The 19,641-nt window shown below is 37.0% G+C and overlaps 3 protein-coding genes across 3 annotated transcripts; 1 reads left to right on the forward strand and 2 right to left on the reverse strand.

The window, feature by feature from the left end:
- Positions 1-2,660: 2,660 nt before the first annotated feature.
- LOC118923243 (putative taste receptor type 2 member 33) lies at positions 2,661-3,580 on the reverse strand (the record flags this gene model as incomplete). The annotated part of the gene is given in 2 exon segments (XM_036906831.2): positions 2,661-2,924; positions 2,927-3,580. Coding segments are annotated over 2 exon segments (918 nt in total), but the record flags the coding sequence as incomplete, so codon positions are not given.
- Positions 3,581-10,537: 6,957 nt separating this feature from the next.
- On the forward strand, positions 10,538-12,501 carry SMIM10L1 (small integral membrane protein 10 like 1). The gene has a single exon (XM_036909795.2). The coding sequence runs from the start codon at positions 10,710-10,712 to the stop codon at positions 10,908-10,910; it is 201 nt and encodes a 66-aa protein (XP_036765690.1). The 5' UTR covers positions 10,538-10,709; the 3' UTR covers positions 10,911-12,501.
- A 385-nt stretch (positions 12,502-12,886) lies between these two features.
- On the reverse strand, positions 12,887-18,752 carry TAS2R42 (taste 2 receptor member 42). The gene is given in 6 exon segments (XM_057491432.1): positions 12,887-15,920; positions 15,923-16,046; positions 16,048-16,178; positions 16,181-16,378; positions 16,381-16,707; positions 16,710-18,752. Coding segments are annotated over 6 exon segments (1,062 nt in total). The 5' UTR covers positions 16,786-18,752; the 3' UTR covers positions 12,887-15,714.
- Positions 18,753-19,641: the final 889 nt, after the last annotated feature.

Genomic DNA, 19,641 nt, shown 5'->3' on the forward strand with positions numbered 1-19,641 from the left:
CTGTGGAGCAGCCTAACTGGTGCTCTGAAAACTGCTTCCTCTTGGATATACCTGTCACCTTAATATTAAACCAGAAGTGAGAAATTCATGCAATCTGCAGGGTTTTTGATGTTTTATTTTCATTGGTGTCTCAGTCTTAATACGGTCTTTCATGCACCTGTTTACTTATGCATTAAAAAATCTTTTGAACCAACTGCTCTGTGGTCCTGAGATTCTACAGTAAACAAAATAGACACGATCCTTCCTTTTCTGAAGCTTACATTGTAACTTTAGAGATGATAAACAAACAAGTAAGTCAGATGTGGAGAGGATTTATCTTAAAATATAGAAAATATGAAATTGCATGACATCAAGATTAACATACTCTGCACAACAAAGGAAACTATCAACGAAATTAAAAGGCAACCTACTTTATGGGAAAATATATTTGTAAATGATAAATCCAATAAGGAGCTAACATCCAAAATATATAAAGAACCCATACAACTCAACTCCAAAGAAGCAAGTAACCCAATTAAAAAATGGGCAGAACTGAATAGATATTTTTCCAAAGACACACAGATGACCAACAGACACATGAAAAGATATTCAGTATAACTTTATATTATACTTATAATCATCAGGTCAGTGCAAATCAAAACTACACTAAGGTAACACCTTGCACCAGTCAGAATGCCTACTACCTAAAAGACAAGAAATAACAAGTGCTGGTGAGGTTGAGGAGAAAAGGGAACCCTCCTACAATGTTAGTGGGAATATCCATTGGCCTAGTCACTGTGGAAAGTAGTATGGAGGTTCCTTAAAAACCATATGACCCTGTAATTCCACTTCTGGGAATATACCCAAAAAAACAAAATCCTTGATTTAAAAAGATATATGCACACCTATGATTATTGCCACATCATTTTTAATAGCAGAGATATGGAAGCCCCTAAGTTTTCATCAATAGATAAATGATATGGATAAAGAAGATGTGGTATTTATATATAATGGAATGTTAGTCAGCCATAGGAAAGAATAAAATCTTGCCATTTGTTGCAACATGGAAGGACTTAGAGGGTATTATGCTAAATGAAACAAGACAAGCAGAGAAGACAAATACCATACGATTTCACTTTTTGTGAAACCATATGAAATAAACAAATAAAACAGAAACACCCTCATAGACACAGAGAAGAGACTGGTGACTGTCATTGGGAGGGTGGGGGAAAGTGTGAAATAAGTGAAAGGGATAAAGAGGCACAAAATTCCAATTATAAATTAGCCACTATGGATGAAACTACACTACAGGGAATATAGTCAGTAATATTATAATATCTTTGTATATTGACATGGCTAACTAGCTGGCTAGTAGATGGTTACTCTTACAGAGGTAAGCATTAAATAGTGTATAAAACTGTTGAATCGCTAGGGCGTACCTCTGAAACCAATATAATAATGTATATCAATTATAATAAAAAAATTTTAAAGACTAAATATTAAAAGTCCTAATGCAATCATGCACAATTCAGTTGTTAAGATTATACATTTTTCTTATAATAAAACTTATTATCAGATGAATAAGCCAACACACTTTCTCCCATTTCATCTTTTTTCAAAGATTACATTAAAACAGATTTTTAGGAAATTCCCTATATTTATTACATAGACAACTAGATGCCAATTTAATGTATGCAAAAAGGTTCATTCAACTACAGACCATAATTTCTTTACTATTCTTTTAGTGATTATTTTCTAGATGGGGAACATTTGAGTCTTCTTATCTAAAGCTTAAACGGAATTTTAAGAATGGGCGATGTAGATGTTTATCCATTCAAGGCCCAGAGATGGTTTAGAGGAAAACTAAAATATTTGACATCAAAAAGTGTCTTCATTAATTAAAAAAATAGAAAAAAAGACTCTTCTAACTACATATGGGAACTTACAACAGCAGTAAGAGGCCATGATCATGTTTCTTTCATCTTAATCTCTATTATACAATTCATTTTATTCTGAGCTTTTCACCTACTTCTTTAAATCAAATATTCTTCAGTACTTTTCACTGTACACATAAATAAAATTTACTCTCCATCTGTTTGTCACTCTTGGATTGTATTGTGCACACCTCTCCAAATAACAGTTCTAATTTCTCTCTATGAATCATGAAGAAAGAATCTGTGATGGATTAATACCTATCCCAAACATCCATCCTCAATATGTGATTTGGAATTTAATGTGTTTACCATGCAAAAGACAGGAGTTCCAAACAATGAAATCTAAACTCTTTGTGGTACAAATTACAATGAAAAATAGCAATGATTTCCTGAGAGTTGTCACTTTTAAAAATGCATAAATATAGGTCATAACTTTTCCAATTGGTAGAACACAGAACATGTATGTGAAACACACATAGCTTCATAATCCTAAGAAATTTCTACAATATTTTGTACAATTAGGCTGTTTACCTGAAAATAACTAATAAGCATATATTATTTCCAATCTTATATTTTTCATACACACATGAACATACTTTTTTCGTGATAGCTTAGGTCTTTTCTAGGTAGCACTCTGAAAAATCATTCAATCACATACACTATGGAAAATCCAGTAGGAAAGATAAAATCTTCAAGGCTCCATCAGTTAGTTGTCTGCTAAGACATACACAATCCCCCCTTATTGATCTATGCAGTTGAAGGTATCCATTCTTTGAGCCAGGAGTTCACCTGCCATAACACCAGCAGAAAGGCCTGTTTTAGCTTCTGGTTTCCCCAAATCAGAATAAATGAGTGGCTTGAAGGATAGACCAATTCAAGAGCATCACAAAGCAGGAAGAACAGCTTGTTCTGCTTCCTATTTGAACTCCAAGCTGTGAGGATTAGACTCAAGAAGTAACTGGCAAATAGCAAGAGGAAGGAGATCACAGTCTGCATGGCTCTCAGGTGGACACCTGCATGCTGGTGTCTTGGGATCTTTTACCATGGAGCTTCATCTTCTTGACATGTTTCCACAGAGAAAAGATTAACAGTAGAAAAGATGCCAGGGACATAGCAAAGAGAATGGCGTTTGCCAGTGTGAGTATACTCATATTTGAAAGGTGCACAATGTCCCTCACTTTTGTCTTCCAAGTCATGTTTCCTTCACATTCATTAGGCGGCATTTTATCATCTAGGCTGGCCAATGCAATAAGAGAAAACAAAAAGACCAAAGGCCCCAACAGTATTCCAAGAAGTACACTGTTAACTCTCCCCTTGACGTAAAGAAATATCAGGCCGGAGAAATTGGCTATCTTGAGCAAATAAAATATGCTGAGGCTGGTAGCAAGCCAGATGCTGAAATGGTTGCTTACTGCCCAAGCAATAGACACAGTAATTCTTACTTCTGAACAATATAAAGCTGGATTAAACATAGCTGTATACCAATTTATTACTATTACCCAGAGCAAACTGATCCTGGAGACAGCCAGAGCAGTAAGAATTCGATCCACTGAGGAGATCTTTAGTCTCTTGACCCAGTCATTGCAGTTTGCCAGAACTATGAGGCCATTGGCAAGATTTCCCAGAACAAATACTACCACTACTAGGATGGAAATAATGGTCTCTAGTAAAAGTTACCATGTCTAGAAAAAAAAAACTAAATCTAGTATCACAGTTTGTGATTCCTTTTATATTCTGCCCTTAAAGTCTATACACAGATAATTTCTGAATGTGCAGTAAACATCTTGTTTCTTTTAAATTCTGAGATCAACAACATGAAGAAGGAAAGCATCAAGCTATGCTAATGGATAATTCAAAGCAGTCTTTATGGAAAACATTTCCAAAACTAGTTAAATGAATTCTTGTTCATACACTGTGTGTCTTTGCCATAGGCTAGACTATTTAACAGCTAATGTTGCAATAAAGCTGAATTCTCATTTGCCAACATTCAAATGTAGACATATTCTCTTTCATTGTTTTGCAATTTTTGCCTTTCCCAACCTCTTTGAAATTTGGATTAATTGAGTGTAGATGTTAGCTAGTAAGTGTTTTAAAAACGAACACATAGAACATGTAGCAAATGTCTAAATTGGTAGATGTAGCTTAGTCATCTCTTGGTGACCTTGATGGGGAACAATCACAGAGAATTTATTTTAACAAAATATTAGATCCTTGTAGAAATATTTAAAGGAACTTGCCTATAGGTTTTCTAAGTTTTCCTATCAAAACATTCCCAGCTTTCCTAGGATCCCCAGGAAGGGTCATACTCCTTAAAATGGGGCTCTGATAATTAATACTTATAAATAGCTTTACTGCTTATTGGTTCATAAACACACACACACAGTGCCTCAATATTTCATTTGCTCTCCTGAAAAATTCTAAGAAACAAACACAGATTATTGTCTTGTAACTTCCAAAATGCAGAATGAATGTCATGGAGGGCATCTTGACTTAAATCCCCTTCCCCAACATTTGGCTTTTCAGGCCATTGTTAATATTTATCAACAATACTCTCATACTTAGTTCTTTAGTCAAGGCTTCTCCTTTGAGTCTATTCAATACTAACATTAATTATTTAATTGAAATATTCAGCAATTTTGTAAATATCCCTGAAACTCCTTTGTGATTTTTATTAGAATTGCATTGGACACAAAGATCTGGACACTATTTCATCTTAGGAAAGTGATTCCCTCTACTCAAGAACTTGGTATATGCCCACATTTGTTCAGAACTTCCTCCATTTTCTTCAATAACATTTAATAATAGCTCAATAATTAATATGATATTTACTACTCAGACTTATTTTACAGGCATCTTATAGCTCTTGTTGCTGCTGTGGAAAGTCAGTTTCAAATGTTATTTTCTCTAAGTGATTATTACTAGTGAATGGATATACATGAACTTCCTATTTGGAAATTTTGCTGAATTTATTTTACAAAACTTCTATTATTTCTCTGTGGATTACTTTGGATTTATCCAAAGGTGAACATATCTACAAGAAGAAAAATGCTGTTTTGGGCATTTTCGTTCAGATTCTTACATGAATTATTTCTTTATCTTTTCTCATTGCATTGGTCTATACCTCTAATGCAAAGCTTTTCTCAGCCCTAGAATTATGTAGGTTCTAAATTTTACATTAAGCATAAAATTCCTGCATTTATTTTGTACACAACTTTTACCAGGTTACTGTAACCTTCCTCATATATTGGTTCAGTGAAAAATTTGGTTAAACATATTTTAACATCTGTTGACTCTGAGTTCAATCAAGAGATATAGCACACAGAAATTTGTGGAGGGTAAGTTTAACCCCACAATTATCAACTCTAACGGGGAACTGGAGAAATGAGGGATTGACCATAAGAAGTAAAGAGGACTCTACAGAACATAGGCACTGCAGAGGTGAAGGAGCAGTTGTTATTCCCTGGCCAACATATGGCACCATGGAAAAGCTTCCACACAAACTTACCCACTTAACCAGGCAGAGAACCAGACCTTGTTGAAGATGGCCCACCTATGCCACCACATACAGAGGGTCTTTTTTTTCTTTTTAAATTATACATATATGCAAATGTAGCTATTTTGAGTGTGCAGTTCATATTACATAGAATTTGAATACTAACTCCCTTTAAACTACAAGTATCAGTTTCATTAAACTTACACACAGCCAATGTTTACTTATTTTCTCAGCCTATTTCAACATTTCATTTATGTAACATTGTTCCTTCCACCCCAGTCCTTACATTTTAATGTATTTTTTGTCTTTGGATTAATTTGCTTGGGCTGCCATAACAAAACACCATGGGTGGTTGGATTGAATGACAGAAGTTTGTCCTCTCACAGTTGTGAGGGCTGGAAATTAAAGACCAGGCTTGGCTTCTGGAGAAGACTCTCCCCTTGGCTTGTAGATGCCACCTGCTCACTTTGTCTTCACATTGCCTTTCCTCTAAGACTTCTGGTATCTCTTTCTCTTCTTATAAGGGCACCAAACCTATTGAATTAAGGCCCTACCCACCCTTATTCATTTAAACTGAATTACCTTGTTAAAGGCCCATTCTCCAGATACAGTCATGTTGTGGGCTAGAACTTAAACATGCAGTTTTAGCGGAACAAAATTCAGCCCAGAACAGTTTTACTGAAGTACCTCTGTTAGAATTTAATAGTAAGAGGTGTATATAGTAATTAGCCTCAGGCCTTTTATTTGGAAATTAAACTATTTAATTCAAACCCAGAACATTTTTTGGCCAAGAATTCAGGGATTATTTTTACCTTATTCAGCACTTTGAAAATACTGTCTTTTGACATTTTAAAAAATAAGATTTCTGTTATTCAAATTTATTTTCCCTTTTTGGGAGATTCTCTCTCATCACTTTATAGTTTCTATCTGAATTTCAATTTGTTTTCGATGGTTACAATTTTGTTACAATGTATGTGGATGTGAAAATGTATATGCTATTTCATTGCATCTAGAATGCATAAACTAGGAGACATTCCATTGTTTGTGTACAACTATGAGCTTATGTCATTATTTTAAATGGTCAGAGAGATCATGTGAAATTACAAAACATATTTGGCACTTTTCATGCAGGTTTTATTAGAGTACCACACACAGAAATGTAGAAAGAGAAAAATTCTCTCTGAAGATAATTTTTAAAAGTATTTATCCTAAAACTAAAGTCAGTATTATGCTTATTGGTGAAATACAAGAAAACTTTCCATTTACACATAAAGATGCCTGTTAATGATCACTCCATTATTTAACACCTTGAATGTTGGAGCCATTTCATAATATAAGCCAATACAAAAGACTGTACACAATTCAAAGGAAAACATAAAATAATTATATGCCAATGACATCAATCTCTATCTACAATAGACAAGAAAATGAGCCTTAAAAAGAACATGTGTGACAATTGAATAAAGCAGCTGGTTTCTAAATAAACAAATAGGCAAACAAACAAAAGCAGGTGGTGTTCTGGGGCCTTTGTGGAACCACAGTAACCAGTTACCAAATTATCATAGAACAAATTAAGGACATTTAATAAGCACCAAAATTACCTACTTTTTACAACTGTTTTCTTGCATATTCCAGGTGTGGCTGGAAGCACCTCCTCCTGGGGGATGTTTCATCTGAGTTTGGGGTGCTGCACCCTCCTGGGGTCACTGCCTAGCTCTGTGCTGCCATCCTCATGCTGTTGGGTCAGTCCCTTCATGTCTCAGAAACCAGTTTCTTCACATGAAACATGGATTTATGCATAGGTGAAGTATCAACAAGTTATGAAATACACAAGTTGCCTTACATAAATATTATAACTTCTCTTTTTTAGTGGTTACCTAGTACATATGCTCACTTTTTATTTTGTTTTATAGCTTATGCTCCTTATTAAAAGATCTCCAAAAGGCACATAAAGATGTTCAACATACATTATTCAATGAATACATGAATCAATAAACTACATGAGAACAAGAAAATCTATTTCAAACACAAAGACTGCACTTCTAGAGATTTCCTTGTGAATATAAGCCATGAATTAAGAATTCTTCATTTCTAAAAATATGTATGACTCCATGTTACTCAAGATTTAACAGTGTTGAACACAGGACACGTGACAATGATTCCCTCTCCTTTATCTTAGTCCCACAATTAATTTATTCTATATTTCTCACCTATTTGTAGTTCTCATTTCTGTCATGCAGCCAATATTCATAACATATACAAATATTCAAACTTCATATAAATATGTGTTGGTTACTCACAAGTCACTCTAAATTTTTCTTACTATGCCCTTGTTCTTGTCCACTCACCAGTAAAATAGGGTTACATGGTAAAATATGACAAAAACACCGATCTCCCCAAAAGTTGTATATAACTAAAAGAATATAAACAGCCAGGATTTGGTCCTCTTGTACATTAAGATGAAAAAGTATTGTGTTACATATTTTAAAACTACCTTGGCAAACAAAACTTATTTCCAAACGTAGGTTACATATTCCTAATAATGGGAATTATATGCCAAGTAGTAATATAGAAAGGCTAATTGGAATAATTAGCTTCATGTTTCTCAGAAATTTCTGAAACAACTTTTTAATTTCTCCTGTTTAAAAAATGATACTGCGAGCACACAGCGCTCTGCACACCTGAGCCACTCTGAGGTGAGGCTGGGTACTGTGCACAGCAGGCACATTCACAAAGCCGGGCTGGGAGGGCGGGCATCAACGCCTGACAGGCACAGGGGCGGACTATGTGTGTGCTTCCTCAGATTCTCTTGACGCTCTCCTGCGCCTTGGGTCAGCCCCGTCTGAGCCAGGTCATCTTTCCATTTTGGACTTGAATCCATCACCACACTTGAGGTATGAGATATGACTTCCTAAATAGCTTCTAAGGGGCTAGGTGAGCCGAGGTGCTAGTCGTTTTGGGGAATCCCTGGACAAAGGGAAGTAAGACAGGAAAAAGCTGAGAAGATGTATTCCCCCTGCTCTGTCTCTCTCATGGGCTTATGTACTTAGGGTTCCTCCATGTAACCCTCCAGGAAGAGCCCTGTGTGCCACATGCACACATGTACTGACTCTTATGCCGGCTCTCAACCTTGTAAGGTGGCATCCAGCAAAGGAATCATCACAGCACCTCCTTCCCCATCTTTTCTGTAGGTCCTCCCCGGAGCTGCCCAGGACTTTCCTTCCCAACCAACGTCATCTTTCATCCCTGACTTTGGTGCTAGCTTTAGAGGCCCAGGCTAAAATGGTCATTGGCTTGTTCAATTATTTACTCCCTTTATGTGGGTTTATCATATGACCAAAAAGTTTATTTAGAAAGGGTACAGGAAAGATTATATCTAAAGTAATATTTTAGTAAGACACCTGAGTTGGTATAGTGGTTATTAACTCAATTTTAAACAGTATCATTTTTGTGTATATAATACCCAGCTAGAAGAAATATAAAGGAAAGATAACACTCACATTAGAAAACATATATATACTAATTTACAAAAATTTTTAGAGGCTTGTAAAGGCGTTGTGATAGACACCATCTAACTTATCTCCACTTCAGATGATAGGGCTGCCGCAAAGCTCTGTTCTAGTGACATTTCCCTTAGAATTGTGGAGTAGCCTACCTGGTGCTCTGAAAACTTTTTCCTCTTGGAACAACCTGTCACCTCAACATTAAACCAGAAGTGAGAAATTCATGAAATCAGCAGCTTTTGTGATGTTTCATTTTTATGGTCTCCCAGCCTTAATACAGTTTATTCTTTCAACCACCCATTTATTACTATTAAAATATCTTTTGAACCAAGTAGTCTGTGGGCTGGCTTATAGGTCCTGGCAGTCAGCAGTTAACAAGATAGACATGATCTTCCCTTTTCTGAAGCTTATATTGTAAATTTATAGCTGATAAACAAATCAAATGTGGAGATGATTTAAAGTTAAAAAATGTTTAACTGCATAACATCAAGAATATACTCATGTAAAATCAGTTGTTGAGCAAGATTATAATTTATTTCTTATAACTTGCTATCAATGATTATGCCAGCACATTTTCTCCCATTTCATAATATTCCAGAGTATAACACATCTTGAATATCTATAATTACTACAGACTTAACAGATGCCATTTACTATATGCATAAAGGATAGTTGAACAATATGCTGTAATTTAATTGTTTTGGTGATTATTTTTTAGAATGGAGATTTGAGTCTTCTCTCAAGTTTAAAGATTTTACGAATGGAAGATGTAGATGTTTACCAAAAAGTAATCATGTGAGGTGATCAATGTGTTAACTTGACTGTGGGATTTCTTTCATAATATGCATATCTATCAAAAGATCATATTATATACTTTAAATACATCACAATTTTATTGCCAACTTTACCTCAATAAAGCTGGAAGTTTAATATGTTTTTAAAAAGTAGAGTGTCATGAAAATATTTTCCACATGTAATTTCTTAAGTTCTATGAGCCAGAATTGCTCTAAGTTTTCTATTATCCCCTCTTTGAATGAGAGTATTTGTTACGGTTATCCCTTCCTATTTCAACCCTGTGTACATCTTTGCCAGGTAAATATATTGTTTTTAATACGCAGACCATAGATCCTGGCATTCAAGAATAATGTTGTAACTGAATGAGACATCACAGGAGTCCAAACAGTTTAACCAAGAGGGCAAGCTGGGATTGATTGCCTCATTTTCCTAAAATGTTTTTATCTTCACTATAGCTACACCCTTTGAAAAATAATTTTGCAGTATCCCCTTGGCTCCGAGCTCAGTCACGTAACCTTACTTTGCTGAACTGGGAATTGGTAGTTGTGAGATCATAGGAATTTGAAATGGCTTTCGCGCTGGGAACCCACGACAACATGACCAGGCTGGTACACTCCAGGAGAAGGAGACTCATGGAGGGAAGTTGTCCCCCCAAGATCCAACCTAAACTGACCATCAGCCGAACTGTAACTGGCTCCCATACATGGCTGTCCATGTTACAGAAAAATGCGTGTCGGGATACGTCGGTAAGTGACGCGTTCCTCCCCTACCCTTGCAAAGCGCTACTAAAGACCATTCCGAGGAGCGGACAGGAAGGGGCGGGGCGCCAGCGGCCGCCGGGCCGAGCGCCGCCGGGAGGAAGAGACTGCGGCGGGAGGCGCGGACGTGACCCCGGCGGCCGCTCGGTCGCTCCCCGTTCCTCCCGGTCCCGGCCGTCGGTCGGCACTTCGCGGGGCCCGCGTGACCGTCGGCGCCAGGCCCTGGGCGAGCGGCGGCACGGGGCTCATGGCCACGGCGGCGTCCTCCCTGGCCCTCAGGGCCTCGAGCCCGGCCGCGGCGCCCAGCCCCTACGGAGTCTTCTGCAAGGGGCTCTCCCGCACGCTGCTCGCCTTCTTCGAGCTGGCTTGGCAGCTGCGCGCGAACTTCCCATACTTCTACGTCGCGGGCTCCGTGGTCCTCAACATCCGCCTGCAGGTACACATTTAGCATCGGGATCCCGGGCCTGCAACGAGGCCGACTCCCCGAGGCCCGGCGACCGAGCGGAACCGCGAGCGAGAGTGCCGCAGTGTCGCGAGAGTGCCCGGGTGCCCTCGGCGCCTGCGCGCTCCGTCCGCAGCGGAGCTCCGCGCGCGATGCTGCCGGGCTGCTGGGCCAAGAAAGGCTGTGAGCGGTTTTGAGGGAGCAGACAAGACCTTCAGTTACAGCTGGCGACAATGTTCAGGAAGCTTTGCATCCTAAAAACAAAACAAGACAACGACAGGACACATTTTAAAGAAGAAAGGCAACTAAGGTTTTCAGAAAAAATCTTTTAGTACAACAAGCTCATGGACCAAGTTAAAACAAGAAATCCTAAATTTCGGGAATATGGGATTGGATTGTAAGCAAGACAGTTGCGTAAGAAATTGAAGATCTTAAAGATATAATGTGGATGGCAAATACATTTTCTTCATCTCTGGGAGAAAACAACGGCAATTAGAAATTTACAGGAGAAAAAAAAAAGCCTGTACGGAAAAGCACCCTTCTAATACCAAAAATGAAAAATGCTGCAGAATTTGAACAGAGGGTTGGCGTGTAAGAAAATGGGCTCTATTTCGGTGTCCCCGGGAATAGCTTGTGGTTCAAGACCATGGAGCCAAAGAAAAAAGGATATCTACAGCTTGGCCGTTTTATGAATAACATTTAAATAATCAAAACAACTAATGTAAATGCTGTTTGTGGTTTTCTTTTAAGAGAATACTTAGTTATGGTTACAAAGTAGAATGCAAATATTAACAGCCTTGATTATTGTAAGAGTACATTTTACAAGTGGGAATGTTGAAGCGGGAGAGAGAAGTGAATGGAAAGGCAGTGCTGACCCTACAGAGGAAGGTGAGAGTCTGTTGATGATGGGGGTAAGCATTTTATTACTTTAAGGAGTAGCCGTACTTGCTAAAATAGTAATATGACTGTATTAACGAGAGAGGAGAGGGGAACTGCGTGAATTCAGTAAGAAACGCCTGAAGACGGGAAGTTCAGGTGTTCGAATATATGGGTAAGAGATTTTTTTTTCCAGAGAGTCTGGAGAGGAATTAATGGTCTGCAGATTTTTTCTCAATTAAGGAAACAAATCTGAGGCAATTTCGAGCCCCCAAAATTTAAAGTTTTTCAAGAACTACCTCAACTGTGAATAATACTAGTCATAGAAAGTCCTAATTATGTAAACACTGAATACCAACATCACAAGAAATGATTATGTAACATTGGGGGGTACTGAATAGGAGATGTGTATGTAAGAGGGAGAATCAGGCAAGATCTAATATAGAGAAGTTAATTCTAAAAGTGTAAATATTCAGAAAAAACTACCATGAGAAATTGACAAGTGGTTGTCTCTGGAGGAAAAAAAAAACAGATGGGTTGAGAAAAGGTGGAGGATTGTTGTTTTTCACTACAGTCTAACAGCATTATTTTGGTTTTTCTTAATTATGTATGTGTATTTCTTTGATTACAAATTAAGTAAATTTCCTTTTTAAAAGTGCCCCAGGTAACGGAAATGTACACCACTGGTTAAAAGCCAGCAGAGTAAAAAGGAATTGAGTTTTTAACCCAGGCAGGCCTCTGTTAACAAAGTACATAAAGTACAAACACTAATTTGTGGGTTTAGGTGAGTCCATTAATATTCTTAAACACCAATTTCCTCAACTGTTAAATGACTGTAAACATAACCACCGTGAAAGAACCTTCAAAATTAAACATATGCCTGTCTTAGCGCTTCATATATATATATACACAAATAGTATTTGTTGTAACGCAGTATCTCATTAACATGGGAATAAAACTTAAACTCTCTCATATGGGATGTCTGGTTTTCCAGTGGAGGTTTTTTGTCTATAGGAGATAACGTAGGGTACTGACCCTAGGAGTGTGTGGGTAATTGTACTTCAACCCTTCATTCCTGTCTCCAGCCAATCTATTGAGCACATCCTCATCTTTAATTTCTTTTGCCTTTTTTTTTTTCTGCCTGTGGACTATACCTGTGTTTTAAGACTAAACCTAGATGCCACTTTTACCACTAAGTATTTTCCCCAGATTCCTCTGACTAGATCAGAAATTATTTCCTGTACTCCACCTAAGGGCTGTGTTAGTAACAACCAAGGCCATTATAGGCTCCCTTGTTTTTGCCTAATAGTGTATAATCTGATGTGTTTTTTAGATATCCAACGGTTCTGTGATCTCTTCTCTTAGTAATTATGTATTGCTGTGATAGAGCTCAGAAACTAAATTTAGCCTAAAATAGAAGAACTGTAATTTAACTGATGAAATAATTCAGTAATGCCAATGGACTTGCAAATGGTGAGCATCACTATTCCCTAGGGGCACTTAAGTCCCAATTTGTACATAAAAGAATGTGAGTGCCCTTAGGCCAGGAGTGGTGAGATACAAGGGTGCTCCATTGGGTGGCTACATGAAAGTGCCTGCCTCAACCTTTTTTCTTCAGATTGGTCTTTTACATTGAAGAATCTAAGACACTTTACAACTGCGGTTTATCATATAGTCCTAATAGACTGGAAGCTCTGTATCCTGTCCAATTTTACAGCCTTAGTATTCACAAATATATAGTAGGAACTGAGTGAAAGCTCCATGATTTACCACTTACTCTTCACAATTACTCTTAAACCTAGATCTCTATTTTTCTTCCTACAAAATACCACTCCATATAGTTTCCCAGGGGAGAAAAGATTTTTGCCCCTACTAAACCACTTACTGTTTTAATTTACAAGTAATGTTATTCATCTTGGCATCCCACCAGGTAATATCCATGAAGCCCAAGGTTTTTCATTTATTTCTCCATACCCATTCCAGAACATTGCCTAATGCAAAGTAGATAGTAAGTGCTGTTGAATGAATGCCAAATTAGTTGGTTTTCTACATATAGTCATCAGTCAATAAAGGAAATAAAGGTACATTTGCTCCTGCTATTAAGATTGTCTACCGCCCATAAATTGAGCTTTTTCAGGCCACCATGAATAGTGATTTATCCAGCATTCCCTCAAGATGAAGAAGCAAAAAAACGTCTATGAAGCATTACAAAAATGCTTGGGAATGGTGACTGTGTTAGAGTTTAATTATAAAAGGGAAATAATGATCATAGTAACACATAATTTAAGGACTAGGAAACAAATATTCTTAGGAAAGGATAAAACTGTCATTACTTAGCTAAAAGAACGTATAGTCACTATCAACATCATTTTTTTATTTTACTGAGTTTTTAATACCAGGAACTATGAAAAGTTACTACATACATGATCTCCATAATTCTCACATGTACCTCATGAGGAAGACATTTCATCATCATTTCTCAGATAAGGAAACAGATTTAAGGAGGTTTCCCAAGGTCATAGTAACAGGTCAAACCTCAGTTGAATCTCAAGTTTATCTCTAAAGATATGCTTGATGAGGGAGTCAGCTCTTTTTTTGAATAATCCTGTTTTCTCAAACTTTCAAACAAGTATTACCTAGGTAATAGTTGGCAATATCTTTTATAAATATAATTATTGGAGGCTTCATATATTAGATTGTAAATTTTCAATATGATTTGATAAGTTCAAGTATTTTATACTTGCTGCTTCCTAAAGTTGTTTGGCCTATTTGTAGGGGAAAGAAAGGAAGAAGATGGAGGGAGGCAGAGGAAAGGACGCTTCCCTTAGGATGGAAAGGCAGCACTTTCCTTCCCCTGAAGGAGTAGAGGTAAGGTAATCCCAAATTTTGAAACTGCTCATCACCGCACTGAGGAGGCCTAAATGAATTTGCTGTTACAAAATCTTACAGTCCTATTCTAATGGGGGCTTTTCCTGGTGGACCATCAATAGCATTTGATAGAGTCAAGAAGAAAATAGGACTTACATACATGGAGACATAAAGGGGTGGCAATGGAAAGTTTAGGAATACAGGAACAAAAGGAGAGGAACATGCCAGAAACTTTGACTTGGAAAGTAGTGTGAAGAGTAAATTGGAAGGTTCTAGACACCAGGCCAGGAAAAAGAACCCCTGCCACAGCTCTCGGAATTCCCACCAGCTGGGTTGGATTGAGTCACATCAGTGCACTTCTTGTATTACTATGCACGAGGGAACTTGCAGTTTTTACAAGAAAACCTCATAGCCTATTCCCCAGCGGGATTACCACCAGGCCAGGTCATGAATCTTTTTTCAGCTGAAGTCAATTCCTCCCTACCTCCACTGCCCACAAATATAAATCTCAACAGTGCTGTTGGGACAATGGAAAGGCCAAAGGACTTTCTTTCATGTCTACAGCAAATGATAAGAAACTATGGCATTCTTAGTAGCTTAATTGCAATACATCTGAGAGCAGGCACCCTGCTAGTTTCTATCCTAGTGAGGGATCTACAGTAAACATTAGAAATCCTTGACCATCCTAATGGCTCTCAAGCACCAAGTATGTGGATTTATTCACAGTAAGTTAGTAGCATACATCAGTAAACAAGAAAGCGGAATGGAGGCCATTCATATATTGAGCAAGGTAAATTGGGTATACCTTCTCATATGAAGCAAAAAGAGGAAAAATATTTTATAGATCTTTTACCTTATTGAAGTTTGTAATTTATCTTTATTTCTAAAGAGCTGCATGCCTCTTCCCCCACCTAGGAGTTGCAATTACATACATCTTTTGCATATGCTATTAAATAATTTAGATTCTCTTTGAAAATATGTGAGACTTTAAAATATTGGTAACCAATGTTTTAAACAAAAATGATGACTTTTAAAATTATATTGGTTGACTATCTGTGAATTATCATCAAAAGTAATGTGTTCTAGGGAAAACTTCACTAATTTTTTTAGGAACCCAGTAAAAAAAAAAAACAGGAGAAATGAAATTGATCCTCCAAGGCCCCCCCATTAGGTTATTATCTTTGAAAAGACTCCGGAAAGTCTTTCTGTGGAGCTGCAAAGGATGTTCTCTTTTCAAGATTTTAAGTTGCCATAGTACCTTCAAGGCTGTCTTAGCTTGCTGTTTCCCAGAATCAAAATAAATGGGTAGCCTGAGGGAAAAACATAGACTGCTAAAATGACAAACTTGGTAAACTTGTTCCAAAATACAAGAAACATACAATTTGCCAAGTATGTGGGGGAAAAAATGAGCCCTGAAGAGGGAAAGAAAAGACATCCCCATTTTCGTGGCCTTTTTATAGGCTTCTGTGCTGGAGTCCCTTGAGCCCATGTTGTTGAGCTGCAAATCTCTGATGTTTCTTACAAGTACCGAAATAAAAGGAGCAATGAGATGAGGGACAGGACAATAGGAATGAAACAGGTCAAGCTACGAATGACCACGGTTTTGACATAGATAGTTTATTTTCACCCAAATATGGCTGTCAGATTGCTGGCATCTACTGCAGAGACATTCAAGAAGAGATCCTTAAATGTTTCTAGCAATAGAAAGTCAAAACTTAGAAAGAACAAATATAAAGAATCACAAGAATCGCTCTGTTTCTTCTCCCCTTCAGCAAGAGGAAAAGTGAGTGGAGTCATTTCTCCACTATCTTAAGGAGGTAAAAAATGCTTAAGCAGGTAGCCCAACAGGCAGTCAAGTGATTATTCTCCAAAACAAAGTAACAGGTTTTGCTAGCTTGTCCGTAAGTGGAAAATAAATGTAGATACAATCTCGTAATTAATGATTCAAACAATGACACGAACAGCTGACCGATTCTGGAGATAGCCAGGCAGGTGAGGATGAGGTCAGCGAAAGAGGTCTTTTGGTTCTTGACCTATTCAGAGCAGTTTACCAGTCCATGAACACATTCCCCAACATTTCAATTATGATTTCCACTATTGACAGTATCACAAAGATTACATCCAATCCAGGGAACATTTTCTATTAAAAAAAGAAAAAATCCAAATTCCAAATACTATGTCTCAATAATAAATTTTATAACCAAACTGTTGCAGAATAGTATGCATTTCTTGTCCTTATCCTCTTTGCTGTTATTGCAATTTCAGTCTTAAGCTGAACTTCTTGCTGTTGGATATAGTTTCATATATATCTAAGGAAATCTTTCTGTTTTTTTGTAATGCAGATCTTAATCCAGAAAGATCTACTAAGGTATATAGTCTGACATACTTTCATGAAAATGTTTATATTTCTTTGAAAGAGCTACGAATTTCCCAACCAAACAGCTTGTGTGTCCATTTATCATTGGCATGAACTGAAACTTTCCACTCATGGTAATGATTAAAAAGTTAAAGTCAAATATGTTAGCATGCAAATATGGGCCAGAATCTTTTTCACTGATTTGTACTTTCCTCCTCACCTGAAATATTATATTATTTGAATCCAAATATTTTACTTTCTTTCTGTAGAAAATTTACAATCTAATTTATCTATTATTCAATGTGAATGTATTTTGTGAGTCCTGCCATGTGTCAGACCTTTTTACAAATGTAATCCAGCTCACTAGAGGGAAGGAAGGAAGAAATTTATTGGATGGAGCAAGGCTTAAGATAAAGAGATTTGGTAGTATTTTCAAGAGGAGAATGGTAGCTTTCACTAGATTATTGTCCAGAGATGAAAATAAATTCACTGCTATGAGAAGCACTTAGGAAATAGAATCAGTAAGGCTTGGTGATGGATTTGGGGCCTGTGAAAAGGAGGGGAAGCCAGCATGACATTCTGGCTGCTGCTTCTACACCTGGATGCACTTAATACTGTGACCTGAGGAAATCCCTGAAGGAGAGCAGGTTTGGAAGCAAGGAGTAGGGGAAAGAAGAAAAGTTAGAAGATGATGAATTCTGTTTTGAACATTTTGGACTAATTTGAAGTCATCCAAGCAGAAAGACGGAGTGGGCACTTGGATATTTGTGACTACAGCTCAGAAAAGGAACTGGACTACAAGCAGAGATTTGGGGTTCAGCAGCACACACTTGGTTCCCTAAGAGGTGATGAGCTCCAAGGGCCCCAAGGAACACAGACAGTGACAAATCCAAAGGAACGACAAAAGGCAGTCAGACGGAGAAGGGAAACCAAGAGATGAGAGTTCAAAGCAACCAAGAGCAAGGAGCGTTTCAAGAAGAGAGTAATCAATGCTTCCTGGTATTAACGTAAAAAGAGTTTAACTGAATAGAAGCCAAACTGCCATGGGTTACATAGTCAGTGAGACTCCAATAATGAACTATTAGAAAACCAATTAATGTAATCAACACATTAACAGATTAAAGGAAAAACACCGGAAGGAAAAAAAGTTTGATATAATCCTACATCTATTCATAATAAATGTTTGCAGCAAACTGAGGACAGAATGCAACATTTTTTTTCCAGATAAAAAGTTTCTGCAAAAATCTAGGGCAAGTATAATACCTATCAATGATAAATTGAAATCATCCCTCTTGAGTTTGGGACCAAATCAGCAAAAAACATCTCACTCTGTTTTTTGGAGGCTTTCACCAATCACACAATAGGGCAAGAAAATGATATAAAAGATGTAACATTGTAAAGCACAAAATAAAACTGCCCTTATTCACAGATTATGATTGGATTCCATAGCAAATCCAAAAGTATTCTTCAATACATTCTTAAAATATGATTATTTAGCAAGGTTTCTAGACACAAAATAAGTGCAAAACAACCCATTCCATTTCCTCATACCATCAACAGACAGTTGAAGTGAAATATTCTTTTAAAAGATGAAATGATCATGACCTCAACAAATATCAAGTTATCTAAGAATAAATCACACACAGAAAAAATATGCAAAATCTTTATGGAGAATATTAAAAAGTCTGAAATGATCTTAGCTTTATTAGCCATATAATTGGCTTGTAATCAATACATACTGGATTAATTAAACCCTCCAGATTTTTTAAAAAATTTAAACCAGTACCACACACATTTTTCCCATTTTAGGAATGTTGTCAAACGACATTAAATCCTCTGACTACATTGTTGAATGTGTTAGATTTTCCTGCTTGGTATCTAGATCATGGATTTGTCTCAAGACTAAAAGCATCCATTTTATTTTATTTTTATTAAAGTATTATTGATATACAATCTTATGAAGGTTTCACATGAGCAACATTATGGTTACTACATTCACCCATATTATCAAGTCCCCCCACACCCCATTGCAGTCACTGTCCATCAGCATAGCAAGATAAAAACATCCACTTCTACTATGACATTGGCCATCCCTATCTCCATGAATAGCCAGCCGTGTTTCTTTCACCTAATCCAGTCACTTGACTTTTTTTTTTTCACTATATATATTGGCTGCGATTTTCCATGTGTGGCAATAGGTGATAAAATAATCTCGTTTACTCACACGCAGGTACAGACTGATATTCTATCACTCTTTTTGCATTTTCTTTGCCTAACAACTTTGTATCTTTGTCAATGGAAGATAATCTAAAGCAAGAATTCACTGACTAAAATTTTAAAGTCAACCTAAATGTATCTTCATCCAAGTTTGTGATAAAAATATTGATCAGAACAGGGTCCGGCATCAGAAAAATGGGGTCAGAGGCATATGCTATAGTCCACTTTAAGCAGTTACTTGAAAATTTACAGATATACTTAAATATTTTACTCCACAGCTCTTATTCTCTGTTTTGTCCACAAGTGTCAGGAGAACCTATATCTAAACTATTACTGGAGTCAGGTATAAAACATCAACAATATTCTCTTACCTGTGAGTCAAAGAACTGAACTCCAGAGGAAATTAAGTTTTCCTGAATT

This window comes from Manis pentadactyla, chromosome 14 (assembly GCF_030020395.1).
Source record: "Manis pentadactyla isolate mManPen7 chromosome 14, mManPen7.hap1, whole genome shotgun sequence".
NCBI classification, from domain to species: domain Eukaryota; kingdom Metazoa; phylum Chordata; class Mammalia; order Pholidota; family Manidae; genus Manis; species Manis pentadactyla.